The following is a 17,220-nucleotide window of genomic DNA, read 5'->3' on the forward strand; positions in this document are numbered from 1 at the left end:
CGTCACGGCCATCTTTGTGTCGTCTCTATCTTCAAAACGGGGCCCCTTTAACAGCCCTCTTGAGCTGAGGGAAAAGAAAATTACACAGAGCCAGGTAGAGTGAGTCGGGCGCTTGCTCCAGCATGGCAATGTGCTTCAGCCAGACATTGTGGAATGCTCGTGGCATTGAGCAGGCGTTGTCATGCCACACTGAACAAAGCAAACATTGCAGGATTTTTTTGTAGATGTTTTAGTTGAACGTGAAATGGACATTCACATCCAAAAATGCAATAAAACACGACCGTCTTTGCTTTGTGCGGTCTTGGAGCCGTCGCACTCTCCTATTGGAGGTTCTGGCGGTTGGTCTCCAGGTCATATTCGAAGATCCATGACTCATCACGGGTAATGACTTTCCCTAGCAAGTCTGGTCTCATTGGTCTCATCATCACTCACTTGACGACCTGACACAGAATATGTCCATAAAAACATGTGGAAAAAAGTTCAATGGCTGAGGAGAGCCGAGGTCACAGTTATATACTCTAGCGTTACGTTGAAGGGGGAACTCGTAGTTTGTGGTTTGGATTTGACACCGCTAAGTACACAATGGCAACAAAAAAAAAAATTCTCTGAACAAGCAGATGCCACCATAATTAACAATGATAATAGATTATATTTATACAGCGCATTTTAAGACACCCAAGGACGTTTGGCAGATAACCAACAACAAAACACACAAAAGGGGAGATGAGCATTGAGTCCAGGCAGAGGTAAACCAAAGACAGGGTGCACAATGCACGATGTAAACATTATGAATATATTATGAACTATATTTGAGAAAAAAAATCATTGCGACAGCATCGCTCTGCGAAGATCTTCCTCCATTATTTCATGATTGTCCGACGTCTCGAAGTGAGGAGATATATTTCATTTTAGTCAGCGTACAGTGGTAAACTTTGATGACAGTGTGGTTAAATATGAAACTGGCTGTGAACTACACAAAAAAATTAAAATGCAAAAAGAGGCATTCTCAGTTGTTACCAACCGACATGCAAAATGAAAATACGATCTTTATTATTCTGTTGATTAATCTGTTTTTAAGAGACAGTACAGTATGAAGGAGAAAATGCCGTCGGGACTGTTAGAAATCTAGATACAACATGGATGCCCAGTCATGAGAGCACATGCAGAGGTTGAAATCCGACCATAATTGGGTTCCCCTCACCAATGCAGCTTTTGACCTCGTTAACCCCGGAGGCTCGTTAAAGTCTCGTTACAGCAGCATTCTGCGAGCCCCATCTTCTGTCACACCTTCATTAAGCCCATTGACCCACTGTGCTTATTAAAGACATTCATTACCCCGAGTATTGAACCTCTGAAGCCGGCCAGACCCTGAATGCATCGCAGTGGACGGCGGGGGACAGAGCTCGGCGTGGAAGCCAAAAAAAAAAAAAATGAACTGAATAAGATGGGGAGAAACGTGTTCCACAGATGTAAATAAATGGGCACAGAAATGCATGCCTTCTTGGAGCGTATCAATCATCACTAATTAATTCAGTGCTTTGAGCAAATTTGGGCCCTCAATCACACGGAGAGTTAGGTAGGAGGTGGGAGATGGGGAGAGTTTGAACGAAGGGCGGCAGACATAAGCATGGCAAGGTCTGGAAACTACAATATCAATTAAATATGTAGGTCCATCTGGATGAAATAGTGAAGCAATTGGCAAAATGCACAAGAGTACGTAGTGCACAATGCGTCCGTGCAAGTCACAATATTGAATGTAAGATATTCCAAAAGCATGAATGCGTTGATTTTATCTCATTCATTTAGGCGAGGCCAGCATCAGCAAACTTTGGGTGGCCCGACACAGTCACATGGTGGCCCTGAGCCATTGGGCCGCTGTTAATGTCAGACCCTGCGCTCACCCCTTTTTCATGACGGATCCGACACATGATCATCAAACTTTCACATGCACCTCATATGAATAACTCAACAATTGTGTTGCCTTAAAAATTTGCATGTCTATAGTAGTTTGTTCACGTACCAATAGTTGTATTTTGGGGTGTTTATATTTGTACGGACATATGAACCTAATGCACTCAACACTTTGCACTATTTTGATGGTTTCAGGAATTAAAGTGTATATTTTGATCGCTGTTTTACTTTGCTGAAACCTTTATTTCTGCACTGTGGTTTATTTTTCTCAATTCAGTGCACATCCTGTACTTAACAGCGACACTGACAGAGTCTTGTATTTTGAAAGAAAAAGTGCACCAAAAAAATATTACTCATTATGTCAATCTGCACAACAACAAAAGAACAAAGAAACAAAGGAGCTACGATCAAAACACAATTTCACACCAACACTCCTTTGAGCTTGGCGGTAATAAATAGTTACAGAAAATGTTTTTTTTCTCTCTTTTTTTTTTGCCCCTTCGCTGTCCTGTTTTGTTTTGCATGTTTTTGTCTCCCGACAGCACACATATGGCATGACTGGATATTTCAAAGGAAAGCTATTCATCACAGTGCATCTGTGCATGCCCACTCGACTAAAAAGGCTCGCCATTGCGTTCCAGTTTGAAACGATGACATCATCACTGCCCTTCTCAAAACAAAAGCGAGGCTCATCTAAAGGGAGGGGCGGAAATGAGCAGAATGGTGATTGGAAAAAAAACAAGAGCGACGCAAAGGGATTAAGAGAAGCAAAGGCGTCACACGGCAAGGTGTCACACAAGGCCAGGAATCACGGTGACATCCCTGGTCAGGTGTCAGGAGCAGCCGCCATATGGAGCTGGATTAACACACAACGCAATGTCTCTTTAAACAGTGAGGTCGTGCAGGTTGCGGTCTACAAAGGCTGGATCAGAAAGGGAAAAATAGCACATTTAAGGGTGTGCTTTTAAAGAGCTAATAAATCAGTTAAAGGTGGAAGAGGACCAACGTCTTAAGGGAAGTCATACAGTAAGAGTTGTACACTGTCTCTGTACTAGCACCTCAAAGGCCATTTACAGTGTCGTTATACAAGTGAAAGATTAGCTTGCGTCTCAATTCCACAAAATTAGGTACACCTTTCACACACACAAAAAAATAATAACCTAGCTAGCTATACTTGGAAGAGAGGTGGATGAACTGAACTGGGAACCAGACAGTGTACATAGTCAGGTTGTACAGACTTAAGATTAGTCACTAGTCCAGTGAAACCATTTTTTCCCTTTTTTTTTTTTTGGCCAGTTCATGATAGGGAAAAGAATAATTAACCGATTCCAATACAAAAGCTGTATTCACAATTAAGCCCATACAATAAAAGGGCTCAGCAGGTTTGTGCATTATTTTGATTGACTTTGATTGATTATTTTGATAATGCACCCCATTACACTGGGAAATGTTCGTAACATTGTGTCCTTTGTGTAGTTTGAGAAAAAAAACTAACATTAGAAACATAATTAAATATGATCCAGTTATGGTTTTACACCACCACAAACAACTTCGGCTGTGTTAAACAAAACTGAGCACGATTATATACATGAAGGCAGAATTTTTGATTCAGCTTTTCTAATGGATTGTGTAGGCGTGTAGAAGAAAACCTTGATGACAGAGCAGCAACGTTTATAGTAGAAGCAACAGATAGTAGTCTTTTTCGTGAGAAACCTTGACTTTGAGAAGGATTTTTCTCCAAGCATACAGTATGAAGCTCCTGCTACGAAGCAGTCTTAGCGCGCCCTCTGCAGGGGACTGACAAAAACTGCACACAGAATCTGGTGTCAAAAGAAAAAGACAACTTTCCAAGAGATTGGTCAGACATTGGACGAATAAAACAATTTCCAGAAACGTGTTAAGGGCTTTGAATGAGTCAAGGATCATATTTCAGACTCCCAATGTGGGAACGACTTGGATAATGGTGACCATTTCTTAGACCAAACGCAGTTCAAGTTTGCACAGCTGAGGCGCTAATGACGTTTTTCCTCCGCAATTGCTGAACTAAAACCCTTTTCAACTACGTTGTCTCACTCACCCTGGCCCCCACATTCCTGGAATTTACACTCACCTTTCCATGAGTTAATAGCTAGAAGGTTTTCGAGAGTCCAGGTGCCCCATAACAGAGTCTTCGCCTTCATTTTTAAATAAATCAGTCCACCTGCATCTTTGAGCACATTGATCATGAATCTTTTCCCGCCACTGATGAACGGCAAACGAAAAACCACAAAGGTGAAATGTCACTTTGGAGGCACGCTTCACAGATTTGTAACCCTCCCCCCTCAAAAAAAAGGTCTTCCAATATCCTCATTGTTTTTCTCTTACTTGCTCACTGGCTCTCTCTTTCTACTTGAAAGTGCGTTTTGTTCGTGGGCAGGCTGGCAGAGGGAACTTATCGACGGTGTCCTTGTCTGTGTGCAGCCGGGTGTCCAAGTTGAAGTCAGAGCTCATTAATGCATCTTATTACTCTTAAGGCAAAAAAAGCTACAAACGCCCACACACACAAACACTCAAACGCATACACCGGTGTTTTGGAGGAAACAGATCGATGCAGAAGCACTTGAAGGAGGATACCGGTGACAGGAAAGCACTGTTCCCTCCGAATAGAAACCCACAATTTAAAAGTGTGGCAGCGGTTCAAGTAAAACGCTTAAATATTCAAAAGCACGTCTTGCAACACTGAAAATATGTGTCGTCATTGATCGGTCTATAAAAACACAAACTTTAGGGAAACTGTACGCCACTGATACACAGGTCAGAAAAATGTAAGAAAAATATTTCTTATCAACAGAAGTGAACACCGAACGGTGGAACAACTGGGAGGACTTCAAGAGGCTCGTAGAGGATTGACAATGATGACACTGATGGTGGTGCCTCAAAGTGCAAAGTTGCACAATTCAAAATGGCTTCAAAAGTTTGTGTGAAAAGTCGGCCAATAAAGTTGCACAAAACTCTAAAGGTCAAACTGCTGACAGTTATGAATGCAAAAAAGCAATGATGCATGAAGTCGACTGCCTTCAGCAATTCTCCCTCTCGCGCGGTGTACACATCCATCATTGTGTTTTCATTTTAATTAGTTAAACTGATGTTTTGCAGGCCAGTCTTTTTTTTTACACTTGTATGATATTTAGAATGGAAAACTTAAAAAAAACAAAACCATTACAACAAACTAATAAGTTTTAGAACGGAAGCAACAGCTCTTGAATGGATTATCCATCCATCAATCAGTTATCTGTTTTTTATGAATTTGTTCATCTCATGCCAGATATGGTCATCTTAATTTTGACATTTAGGTGGAAATATGTCCCCGAAAATGCCAAATTAGTCATATGTGCTATTGGGTGTTTGGTGACGTGTCCACTACCTGGGCCACACACATGGATCCTGAAACTAAAAGATTGTAAACTAACCGAGTGTTAGTTTGACGATCTGATGATGAAGTAGTGTCTAAATGAAAAATGCAAATAGAGGGCTTTTATTGTCGATTTGGGGGCCGGGGGTCAGTCAAGGGGGCAGCACCTTAAGCGAGGAAGCCCAAACTTTCTACCCCCTAGACAGCTCGCTCAAGCTCTTCCAGAGCCAGGTTACGAGTTACCAGCTCAGCCAGGAAACGGTCACTCGAGTGTGATCTTGCTCTCCTGGTGGGATGTGCGCTGGACACCTTGCCAGATATTTGTCCAGGAGGCCTCCTGCATGAGAGACGTCATCTGGCCTCTGATGCGGCGGACCAGCGGCTCTTCTCTGAGCGCCTCTCCCGAGCTGCCCACCCCATTTTATTTATTTCAGTAGTGTATACTTTCGAGGGGTGGTTTTAAATTGGAAGCGGTCAACTGACACGATGTCATCTGAAAAAGTCACGCCTTTGAAGCCTCTATGGGCGGAGGCGCGACACAATGCACTGTTTGTGCGTCCTCGTGTGTGAGCTCAGAGTGCTTCTATTTATGTGTAATTGCAGTGAAATATGTGAATAAAGTTTCCCCAGGACATTCCAGTGCAGCTGGCAGCTGTTCACTTCATCAGCTCCTGAAAGTGTGCGTGCCCCTGACATTTTTTGCTCCTTTTTTTTTTTTTAACAAGGCCGCTCTGTGTGTGCATGTGTGTGTCGGTGTATGTCAAAAGGGCGATCCTATAATAAGCGACAGCTATCATTAGCACTTCCTTATGTCTCTGCTGGCCCTATAATCTGGTTAATTAAATCTGAAAGTGTCAATATACAATTTAATCTGCTTGATTGGACTGTCAGGGGGTTCGCTGTCATTCCGACGCCCGCAGAAAGCAAACCGCTGACAGGCCGTCAAACCAGAGGTAGCTAAGAAACCCGCTTCCCACACTGACACATTGCCATTTCATGTTGATCCACGCACCGTTTGCGCTAAGAGAAATAAATTCACTCCGTCCGAGTTTGAGAAGTTGTCGTAGAACGGTGGAAAAATGTGGCAAAAGCAGCACAGGCTCTGATTGAAAATGCAAAGTAGTAATTAGCCCCAAATTGAGGGCACATGCTAATCTATGTTCAGGGCTTGTGCAATTTCACACATTTCCACATTCTGGACTGATTAAAATTGTAAATAATCACTGTGTGTGTGTGTGTGTGTGTGTGTGTGTGTGTGTGTGTGTGTGTGTGTGTGTGTGTGTGTGTGTGTGTGTGTGTGTGTGTGTGTGTGTGTGTGTGTGTATATAAATTCTTTCAATCCAACTGCAAGAAAATGAAGCACACGCTCTGTGATTTTAACAAGACAGGAGGGCAGATAAAGCACAGTTAAGAGAGCGTTAAAAAATGAAAAGTGCTTCCTGGGCAAAAACGTCCACAGATTTCAAAGGCCGATTAATTGAAAAGGAACAGCAAGAGCAAGGGTAAAATGGTCAACACGGTTAAATTAGAGCAGGTTTTAGTTCATCCGCCAAAAGTTTCATTTTTTGTCTGTCCTCGAGCACTGCGGTAGTACACTGATGAAAAAGGAATTTGTTATTCTCGGAGCCTTTGCCCTTCCAGGTGATGAGAGACAACAGAATAAGAATGGGCAAGAGAGAGGGCGAAACACTCACTTCAGAGGAGGGAAAACAAGACTTGAAAGGCAACCGGTGGCATAAAAGCAAGTGTGACATAAATAGTGGATGAGCAGCAATCAGGAATGCAGGGACGCTGCCAAAAGGAGGATTTGAGACACCAGAGAGCCACCAGCTTCCCGAACAATGCATCACTCTCAACTCAAGAGTTTGTGTGTCACTTTGTTAACCATCAACGGAACGCAGAGACAACACGAACGTGACAATACAATTAGAATTAATATTGAAAAAAAAAAAATCAACATGCAACAACCCCCCATCAAATCATTCATTTCTTTTATCGTTTATCCGGATTACCAACGTGGGTGAGCTCGAGCTGATCCCAGCTATCTTTGAGTGAGTCTCTACCACGAATTGGTCAGTCGTGGTTGAATGGCTCAAGATTTTTTGGTAGTCAACCACAGCGTGATGAAAATTGAGTCAGTCGCTTAACTCCATGAAGTCACAGCAGAGTACAACGGTCCCCAAACTTTTTAAAATTTCAACTGACTGCCATATAAACATATCAAAATAAAATGATTCAAAATCCAACTCACCATTTCGCTGAATGTAGTTGTAAGCAGTGCTAGCCTTGTTTTCTTGTCAACGAGCCATCTTGTGTTTCACATAGCATGTTGTAGTCAAGTGCCCAAGAATTAAGCAGTTCTCTTTTTCACTGTTCATGATTTCACATGATGCTGTTATCGTATTTGCGGATACAGCTGGATGCTGCGCTGCAACAAGTGTTACGACGTAGTGACGTAAAGCAACGCGTCTTGTTGATCCCGCTAGCAAGAATACTTTGGAGACGAGCAGCAATAGACGAAGCATGAGATTCTAACCGCTATTCTCATCCACGGCCATTTTATTTTCGTGCTGTCTAATGTTGATGCCGGAAGATTACTTCAATTAGTTAAAACGCAGGGCATATATAAACAACCAACCAGTCACACTCGCATTCACAGCAAGCTGCCATGCATGTTTGGGGATGGGGGGAAAACTCCCTCATCAAGTTGCACATTAAATCCAGTACAGGTGTACCTAATGATATGACCAGTGATTATAGGAGTATTTCTTGAAGGATACATGAGCAAAAGAACTGGACGTGCTACTAACACAAAAAGAAGAGCCTCCGGCGTGGAAAAAGAAAACCCGCAAACACGATAAGAGGAAAAGAGAAGAACATCAACGGAGAAGGGAGGAGAGGATTAAGAGACCACACGGAAAACATCCTGTGGCGCTTTGCTTAATCAAGTTGAGAGGAAGCGAAAGGGGAGAGTATTGTAAAGGCACACCATCCATATTAAAAGCAGATCACGGCAAGAAGATGATCTCATTTAAGGTTCCTCTGTTACTTTGAATTGTTTTAAAGGTCTGGGACAGTATAACCTGTCTGAGGAGTCAGAGAGCCTAGACATAATAATTCCCACTCGGACTTCTTATCTAAACTCCAAAAGAATGACGGCCACAAGCTCACATCTGAAAAACGTCTGCGGCGCATACTGCTGAGCCGAGATGTTAATAGAAGCAATATTCATCTCTCAGCAAGAGGCTATCCCTAATATGCTGTACAATTAAGTTGATGAATGGCCTTTTAACAAACTGAGCTATTGTTAACAATCGTGAGTGGGCTAATTCATCAAGATCTTCATGGTTTTAGTTTGGACGGAAGAGACAAATTAAAGGGGTTTGGGGGCCGACATGACAAATGAGCGGTTACATTCTGTTTCTATGAGAGACGCCGGAGACAAGAAGCCAAAAGACCAATAAAAGAGGTTCCGTGATAGCCGTTTGGCAAAGCAACACTCAACTCTCCATTGCGCTGCTATGAATACATTCTGTGACAAGGGGGAGGGATGAAAATGGCCGAGATATTTTCTTTTTCTTTTTTTTTTTTTTTAGAAAAGAGTCGAATAGCCCCATCGAGTGGTAAATTGAAGAATAACACTTCATATTAAGGATAAGCAGTGGATGGATGGATAAATTTCTTGTGCATTGTTTTGTATGGGATGAGTGCCTAAAATATTTCTCAGTAGTAGCAGGAGCAATATATTATTAATATTATGTTAATGGCAATATTAAAAAAAAAAAAGCTACACACACATATTCATGTATATTGATATAAAGTACTGTCATTATACTTGAATGCATTTTTTTTCCTGAATTGTTTTATATGGGATGTGTGCCTAAAACCCAATCGTGCATCAAACCTTTGTGTAATCAGAAATATACATTTTCTTTAACGATGGAATGCATCATAACATTGTCAAATCATTAAGGTGAGTTTCAGGAAAAAAAATTAATAAAACTTTTTGTTTTGTTTTGTAAAGTCTAAATCCGTGTAATGAGAAAAGCAAGATCAATAATTCCAAGCTCTGGTCCCAACCCAGCGGGTCGATGAAAATTTGTTTTTTCCCCCCAAAAAAAGAAAGAAAAAATCCCTGCTGCTCTAAAGCATATCAAATATGCTGCCTGTGACCTCAAAGATGAAAATAGCGCTGTGACCAAAAAGAAAAAAAGATCCAAAAGCCCAGCAGAAACAAACAAAGCAACATTTAAATAGCATTCCTCTCCGTGCATGCTGAGAACTGAAGCAGCAAAAACAGCATTCCGATAACCGAGAGGACTGACCAGTTTGTTCTCCTGCAAGTACAATCGCTGTAGTTGGGGGCATCCTTTGGCCAAAGCCACCATGCCTTCATCGCTGATCCCGTAACACTGGCCCAGGTGAATGTCCTTCAGCTCACTGCAGCACTCTCCGAGCTGGTGGAAAACAGAATGGAAATATTGTTCAGAGGCTTCGCTTTTTTAACATTAAGGGCGAGAATATGTCCAGATGAATACCTTTATGAGCGCCCTGTCTGTCAGTCTGTCCTGGTTTCCCACATGAACTTTCACCAGCTGAGGACAGTGTGCCGCCAAGGCAGCCAGGGATATGTCCCCCAGCTGCTTGCACCTGTACGCTGTGTACTTCTGCAGGCCGGGACACTGAGAGGCCAAGGAGAACACTCCGTGGTCATGGACCCCCCTGCAGTCCGAGATGTTTATCTCGGTCACATTCTGCCTTCGAGAGGCTATTTTCGTCAAGAGTTCATCATTTACCTGGAAAGACAGGGAAGGATTTCCAGATTGTTAATCCGCCTTCTGTTATTCACTAAAAACCCTCATCAAGTCAGATTTTTTTTAGGGGGGTGGGGGGGGTGCTTGAAACTATAACCTTGTCGCCATCTTGTGGCATCTGGGTGGTGGTGTTCTGTTTAACTCGATGTTTTTTTAGGTTTGCGTTTGAGATGCGGTTTTGTTGGTGGTCCTTGAATGCCTCTCGTGAGAGGTAAAAGTCAAAGTGCAAGTTTGTTTTTTGCTTCGATGAAGCTACTAAAAGCCAGTGTAGTCTAATTTGTAATTAAACTTTTTTTTCCACTCCCACACATGTATTACTGTGTGTTGTGTAAATGTCAAAAGGTGAGGTGAATGACTTATATTGTTTGTGGAAAATGCGAAATGGAGGCGTGCAGAATTCGTTTGCCAATGTGTGATGACTTGTCAGGTTGTATGCGTGTTATTTAGGTGTGTGTGCACTGATGAGACTCACGCGAAGGTGGCTTGTCATACATTGCAAACATGAATTTACGTGACATGAGTTCATGACTGTGCACATCCTGTGTGCATGGGGTTTGCCGATTACTCGTGTTGTTACAGACTACAGTCAGTCAATCAGTACAAATGGAATGTCAGACTCCTTTAGTTTGCCACTGTGAACATTTGAACTCCGAGAGAAATCGTACAACACGTTTTTCATTATCCTTTCAGAGTTTAAGTGCTGTGCCCCCATCTTGTGGCATCTGTAAGCAATTGTAATTTGGCATAGGGTGTCAATTACTGGTAGATTTTCAGGATTCGTGGCAAGGCTTGGTCCTTATCCTCCGCAAATAGTGGTGGTTCAATGTTAATTCACTTTATGTTACTTCCTCTGGTGGAAAAAAAAATGACTGACTGTATGCAAAACTGTATATCCTCTCTCTCTATATGGACTTACTTGTTGTAGGCCACTTAGGTCGATTTGCTTCCAGAACTGGAAGTCCAAGCAGAGGTCCTTCCAGTACTTGCAGACCAAAGAGGCACACAAGCAACGCTCCTTCACCGTCAAATGGGAGAGAACCTGTGATGAGAAACAAGGTAGTTAAAGATGGAAATGCACCTTGGAAAAAAAATAAAAATAATCGCCAAGCTTTGCATGACTGGTCACCTTAAGAAGGATGGAAGAAGGCAAGTGGTTGATACTTAAAGGATCAGCAGCGTCAGAGCCTCTCGTCTGGCAGTCGTCATAGTGCTGCAGGCTGGCGGGGGACAAGTCCGAGCTGTGGGGAAGATCCACCTGAAGAGCCGACCCACAGCAGCCGTCGGCCGCTGTTGAGGAAGAGGAGGAGGATGGAGAAGAGGAGGAGGAAGAGGGCAACTGGCAGATGGGAAGATGGCAGGGGCCAGTTTGGGTGTTCGAGGAAGCCTCCCCGACGCTTCCGCCCACTCCTCCGTTTTCGATGCTACCATCGGGGGCAGAAAAGGCACAGCGTGGCTGCTTGTTGCAAGGTGTGCACCTCTGGACCTCGGAACACTTCCTCTTACACACCTACATGTAGGGGGGGGACACACACCGATCACATTTCAAGAACAGGATCGATTTAGAGCGCATTTTGTAACATAACTTAATATTTCATATCATTTTTAGGCCATTTTGGCCTCGCCCTCGATTGACATTTCATCGGCTGCTTACCATCTCGGCGTAGTTACTGGTGCAGCCGGGTACAGGCACAGGAATGGGCACAGTCACAGACACACCAGCAGTCCGAAAAAGAGCCGGCGGTGGAATGAGTTTCGCCGGGACAGCTGACAACAGGCTCCTCCCTGTCCCTTCCCAAATAGCCAACTCTGGCGGAGAAAGCAGGAACTTGGAGCAGTCCTCGGGAGATGCGAGCGTGACGTATCGCTCGGCGAGCTTGGAGGCAGCTACCGCTGCGTTGATTCCGACTGCGTTGACGCCCGTGACAGTGATGCCGGTGACGCTGTTGTGACAGCACCCGCTGCTGTTGGCGCCGGCCTCCAGGGGGTCGCTATCTTCGTTGAAACCGCTGCCGCCGCTGCTGCTGTTGCTATGGATAATGAAGCACAGCATGCAAGGACCCTGCAGGAAGCAGTTCCTCTTCTTCTTCTTTCGGTGATGCTGCTTATGTGTCTTTCTCTTCAGACGGTAACCATTTTTGGAGAGAAGATGGCCCATATAGATGACTCGAGAAAACTCTGGAAGGTATTCAGAGAGAATAGGTTTAATTTCAAATACTGATGACCACATCAGTAGAAGCACAAATACTTCAAGGATAACGCAATGAGGTTAATGTTGAAATACAATGGAAGCTTCCATCCATCTTCTCAAACTATTTGTGTTCAGTAGGGTCAGAGGTAAGGTGGAGCCTAGTCCTGCTGACTTTGAGCCTGAGGCAAGGTACACCCTGACCTGGTCACCAGACAATCACAGGGCGCTTAGAAAAGATGAGGGCTATGCTGATTTTGATTGTTTGAATGTATATTATGTTTCTTTAATCAGATCATTGTAAATTGAACATCATACCCAAAAGGACTTGCATGACTTATTTTTAAAAATGTTTAAAAAAAAGGCATACAATGCAAATCCTACAATGTATCGCTAAATTCTGGTGTCAAAGTCAAGACCAGGGGCATATCCAGCCCTGGATAAGGCTCGCTAAAGCAAATTAGATGCATCAACTTCAAACTAAAATACTAAAATTGCAAATTGTCCTCTCTTTTTAAAAAAAGTTATATTTTTCCACCATTTGTTTCCAATCCCTCTTTTAAAATGAATGTATTCTTTCTGTACATCTACATGTATGTCTAAATTTGAGCAAAGAGTTTTTACTGGCCTCTGATTTCAAAACTAGTTATTCATCACTTTGGTTTTTGCGTTTAATATGTGAGGCATACATTTATTTGGGTTCACAGTCAAAACAACCCGCCGAAGGAAGCCCTAACGTGAGACCCAAAACCTTGAACCTCAGAACAGTGAGGCAGACAATCTAACCACAACCACTGTGCTGCCTCATGCATCTCCAAAACCCGAGTATTAGAAACACCTGTCATATGCAGCTGTATGTAAATTACAATAACAAGCACGTATAAAGTAATACGCCGGTGCGCACCAAAGTGGTCATTAACTGTCTTTGTAAAGGGAAAACGTTTAATCAAGTATTTCTTTGCACCTTGCAAAGTCCCTACGTGAAATGAATGCGATCATTTGGCTCGTAAATACAACCGCATTTCTATGCTACATTTTGGCAAAGAAATGGTCGAGTAGTTGCTACCGAATGAAACATAAATGTGTAAACAAGAGGACAGGTGGTCAATGAGGCATACCTACAAACAAAGCGACACTACACTGTTGATCAAGTATTTGGACTCTCAACAATATCTCGGCTGGTGATATTTTCTCGATCTTTGCAAGCTTTAATGGGTGATAAAGAGGCGCCTAAGAGCTATCCTGATAGACTAGATCGCTCCATCTTCGGATGCTAAAACTAGCTTTAGCAAGAACGGGAGACATCTCTCACCAGTTTGCACAGTGCTCACACACTTGGCCGCAGAGCTCACATAATAGTCTTCTTCTGGCCGGTCGAGATGAATGCTGACACGGCCTCGTCGGTAGAAACAAGGACGCGTAAAAGCCCAGTTAGGCCAACACTAAGCAGTGGCAGCTCTGGCTGTACTCCTTAGAATGACTTCCGCACCGTGGTGGCAACGTACGGAAGCCGAAAAGGACGGTACATGAAACGGACAGACAGAATCGCATCACTATCAATTTCCTGACCAAATATCACAAGTTTTTTATGTTCCTCCATTGCCAGGCAGACACATAGCGAGTAAGTGTTTGGAACGTCTACCTCACAGTTCTGAGGTCGAGATTCGAAATTCAACTCAGGCCTTCCTATGATCAAAACGTCAAAGTATAGTAACACAAAATTCCACAAACATGTATGTTGGGTTCTTTGAAGTTTTTAGATTGTGAGTGTGTATATGATTTTAATTCGTTTTATTTTTAATACGCCCTGTTTCTGGGGGTCCACCCAGTCCCATTCTGACGAGGGGGCCATAGGAGGCCGACCTAAAGTGACCCATCCACCAAAATACACGAATACATTATATATATCATATACAAATTTCAATTGAAATGGTAAATTAACCACAACTTTTATGTTACCTTTGTCTTCATTTATTTTATATTTAATTTTCCATCCATCCATTCATTTCCCAAACCGCTTATCCTCGCTGTTTATAACAAAAGAAAACGGTAATCAAATTCACATGCTTTTCATAAACAACAAAGAATAAGGACATAAAAACATTTTAACACTCCAGTGAGTGACGTCTGTGGAGTTGGGTGTGGCGTTCCGGCTTGAGCTGAACGTCTAAAAATAGCTATAAGAAAGAAAATGGCAGAACTGAAGTTACCTGTAACTCGACAAATCGAGAGCGGGATTATTCTGGAGAGTGAATCTCCTCAGGTCAACGTGGACCTCCGAGACGTGGACGATTGTTTCATTTATGACCGCCACGGAACGGCCATCCCGTTCAAGAGTTTATATCAAGAAAGGAAGTCGATCATTATTTTTGTACGGGTAGGGAGAAACTTCATTTAACAGCCATTTGGCCGGAGTGGTTAAACAAGCCTTTGAAAGCAGCACAACGTGACATTGAGGCTTTATGCTGAGATCTCTTAAAATGTAAAGGACACAGGGGGTTTCATTATGAATGCACACGAAGATGACACTTTGTTTGTAACCGGGGGTCTTGTGGTCGTGGAATTTAACCTCTCCCAAAAAATGTCCCTGCAGAATTTCTTATGTTACAGCTGCAAAGACTATGTGGATGATCTGAGCAAAATACCCAAAGAGGTTCTGGAGGTAAGTCCGGACTCCTGACTGCCAAATACTCCCAATTCGACTAATACTAATACTGTACTAATAAAATGCAGTGATAATGTAAATGAAACGTAGCGCATTTTTGCCTAAGTTCAGGCCATTTGATGCTCTTGAAATTTGCTCTGAGAGACAACAAAACAATATGAACAAATTTATTCTTTGTTGGAAGTTTGTCTCCACTTTTTTTTTATTTTCTTTAACGTTAATAAGAATACAATATTATGTTGCGGTGTGCTTGTAACACATTTATAGACAAGTTATTCTATTCATACTCGCGGTGGAGAATTGCAGGGCGCAAAATGTTTTCTTCTTCCAAGGGGGAGCATAACAGAAAATAATTTAGAAGCACTGCCATAGAGACAATTAAAGCATTTCATTCATAGAGGCAGCACTTCATACACTTTTTATCCTGGCTTGGTACTAGCTGGGTATTACTGTAGTGACTGGTAATCGGATCAGAACTATCTGCATGAACAGTAAACTGATGAATGCTTCCAACAAGATTCAATGCAGCTCTGCTTACCTTTTGGCTTTGGTAGTGTTTCAGAAAGTGAAGTCCCATGGCTTGAAAATTGCATTTTTTTGCACATCACAGCTTCCAAGTCATGGATGAAGAAACATTGTGTGGTGGCGGTTAGCTAAATAAGCCAAAGTATACAATCTGGATGTATTAGCTACTAGTTACTAAAAAGACAGAACAGACAGTGGACAAATACAAAGTCCATAGTTGTACAGACAAATTAAAAAATATATATTTTTGCATATTTTTTTTCCTTGCAGGATGCCAACGTTAGTTTAATTGTCATTGGTCAGTCTGCTCATCTTCACATACAGGTTGGCACTTATCTTTTTTTTTTTTTTTGTGATTACCGTCTTCATGTAACATCCAGTCAGGTTTTGATGTCTCGTCCAGCCTTTCTGTTCACTGACAGGATACGCTCATGAGATCTACGTGGACCCTGAGAGGCTCATTTACCACAAGCTAGGGATGAAACGAGAAGAGAAGTTTACAGTCTCAGGTAAACTCAGTAAACACAGATCAATGCCACATTAATGCCATAAATGAGTATTCGTTCCGTGTGTGTGTGTGTGTGAAGCCCAACCAAGTCCTCATGTGAAGTCTGGTATCTTAATGGGCCAAATGAGGAGTATATGGAGAGCCATGACGAGTCCTGTATTCGACTTCCAGGGTGATCTTCATCAGCAAGGTGGTGCTATCATTGCTGGACCAGGTCAGATTTCCTCTCTCGAAACACTATTCTATAACTGCAGATCAGTGGTTTGCAAAATAACATGTATTGTGCGTGAGTTAATAAAAAATATAACGTAAATGCTTAAAAATCCAACAGTTCTTCAAGATGATGTGCATATATTTAGGCAGTGATTGGTTTGCCTGAAGCAGTGATTCTTTGGTATACCTCACTTTGAGAAGGCATCATGGGGCTTTTTCATGCTCAAAGGTCCCACCATTTTTTTTGTCAGGCTCTCAAGTGCATTTCTGCCATTTTGACATGAACCATCTGGACCACATGCCCATTAACTGGCTGCTGGAGCTCGCCGGAGTTCAAGGCACTCTGAACTTCAGCAATAAACCCAAGGTCATCCATGTGTAACTGGCTGGCCTGAACCAAAGCGAACCCATTTGCTTCTACCTTGCAACACAGGACTTTGCGGCACTGTGTGTTGGGAAAATTTGGGGGGAGGATACACCAGTGCTCCAATCCCAAATTGGCTGCTAAACACCTGAATAAGTCTGACATGTCTTAATATGAGATTCAAGAGCATACATATTCATACAGTACAGTGTTCCCCCTCTACATGATATATCCGTGTTTATCATTTTCACCCCTGCTATATCCACATTGTGGGATTTATCTGCAGTTATTAGCAATATTTTCTTATAATATACAGCACTTTTACTGTAACGTGGAAAAAGAAAACCACAGTCTCCGGTGCACTTTCAGCTGTGCACTGATAACACCAAGAGAACACCCAGACACTCTCGCATCCCACCAGGCCTCACCTCATTATCTAAACACACAGACAGTACAATAAGTATTTATTATACATTTTATGCTGGTATGTTTTTATGTTCACAAATACATTTGCAATGTGTTTAAAACGTGTTTTAATACATCTAGATGTGTTTAAAGTGTGTGGGAGGGATAAAACTATAAAATAACTTTATATGGGGTTTCAATTTTTAAACATTTTTAATCGAACATCTTTTTGGATTTTG

The 17,220-nt window shown here is 42.4% G+C and overlaps 2 protein-coding genes across 2 annotated transcripts in view; one reads left to right on the forward strand and one right to left on the reverse strand.

Moving 5' to 3' along the window:
• Positions 1-13,842, reverse strand: part of fbxl17 (F-box and leucine-rich repeat protein 17) — a 188,233-nt gene extending 174,391 nt beyond the window's left edge. Inside the window, exons 1-6 of the mRNA XM_052068487.1 lie at positions 13,614-13,842; positions 11,768-12,291; positions 11,243-11,623; positions 11,033-11,155; positions 9,841-10,098; positions 9,628-9,759 (exon numbers count right to left, since the gene is read on the reverse strand). Coding sequence (XP_051924447.1) covers positions 9,628-9,759; positions 9,841-10,098; positions 11,033-11,155; positions 11,243-11,623; positions 11,768-12,271 — 1,398 coding nt within the window. The 5' untranslated portion in view covers positions 12,272-12,291; positions 13,614-13,842. The remainder of the gene's footprint in view (positions 1-9,627; positions 9,760-9,840; positions 10,099-11,032; positions 11,156-11,242; positions 11,624-11,767; positions 12,292-13,613) is intronic.
• Positions 13,843-14,459: 617 nt separating this feature from the next.
• prxl2c (peroxiredoxin like 2C) lies at positions 14,460-17,168 on the forward strand. The gene is made up of 6 exons (XM_052068536.1): positions 14,460-14,678; positions 14,895-14,963; positions 15,762-15,815; positions 15,895-16,000; positions 16,079-16,213; positions 16,464-17,168. Exons 1-6 carry the CDS (start codon positions 14,493-14,495, stop codon positions 16,592-16,594), a joined length of 681 nt encoding a protein of 226 aa, XP_051924496.1. The 5' UTR covers positions 14,460-14,492; the 3' UTR covers positions 16,595-17,168.
• The last annotated feature ends 52 nt before the right edge of the window (positions 17,169-17,220 follow it).

Source organism: Hippocampus zosterae, chromosome 6 (assembly GCF_025434085.1).
Source record: "Hippocampus zosterae strain Florida chromosome 6, ASM2543408v3, whole genome shotgun sequence".
NCBI classification, from domain to species: domain Eukaryota; kingdom Metazoa; phylum Chordata; class Actinopteri; order Syngnathiformes; family Syngnathidae; genus Hippocampus; species Hippocampus zosterae.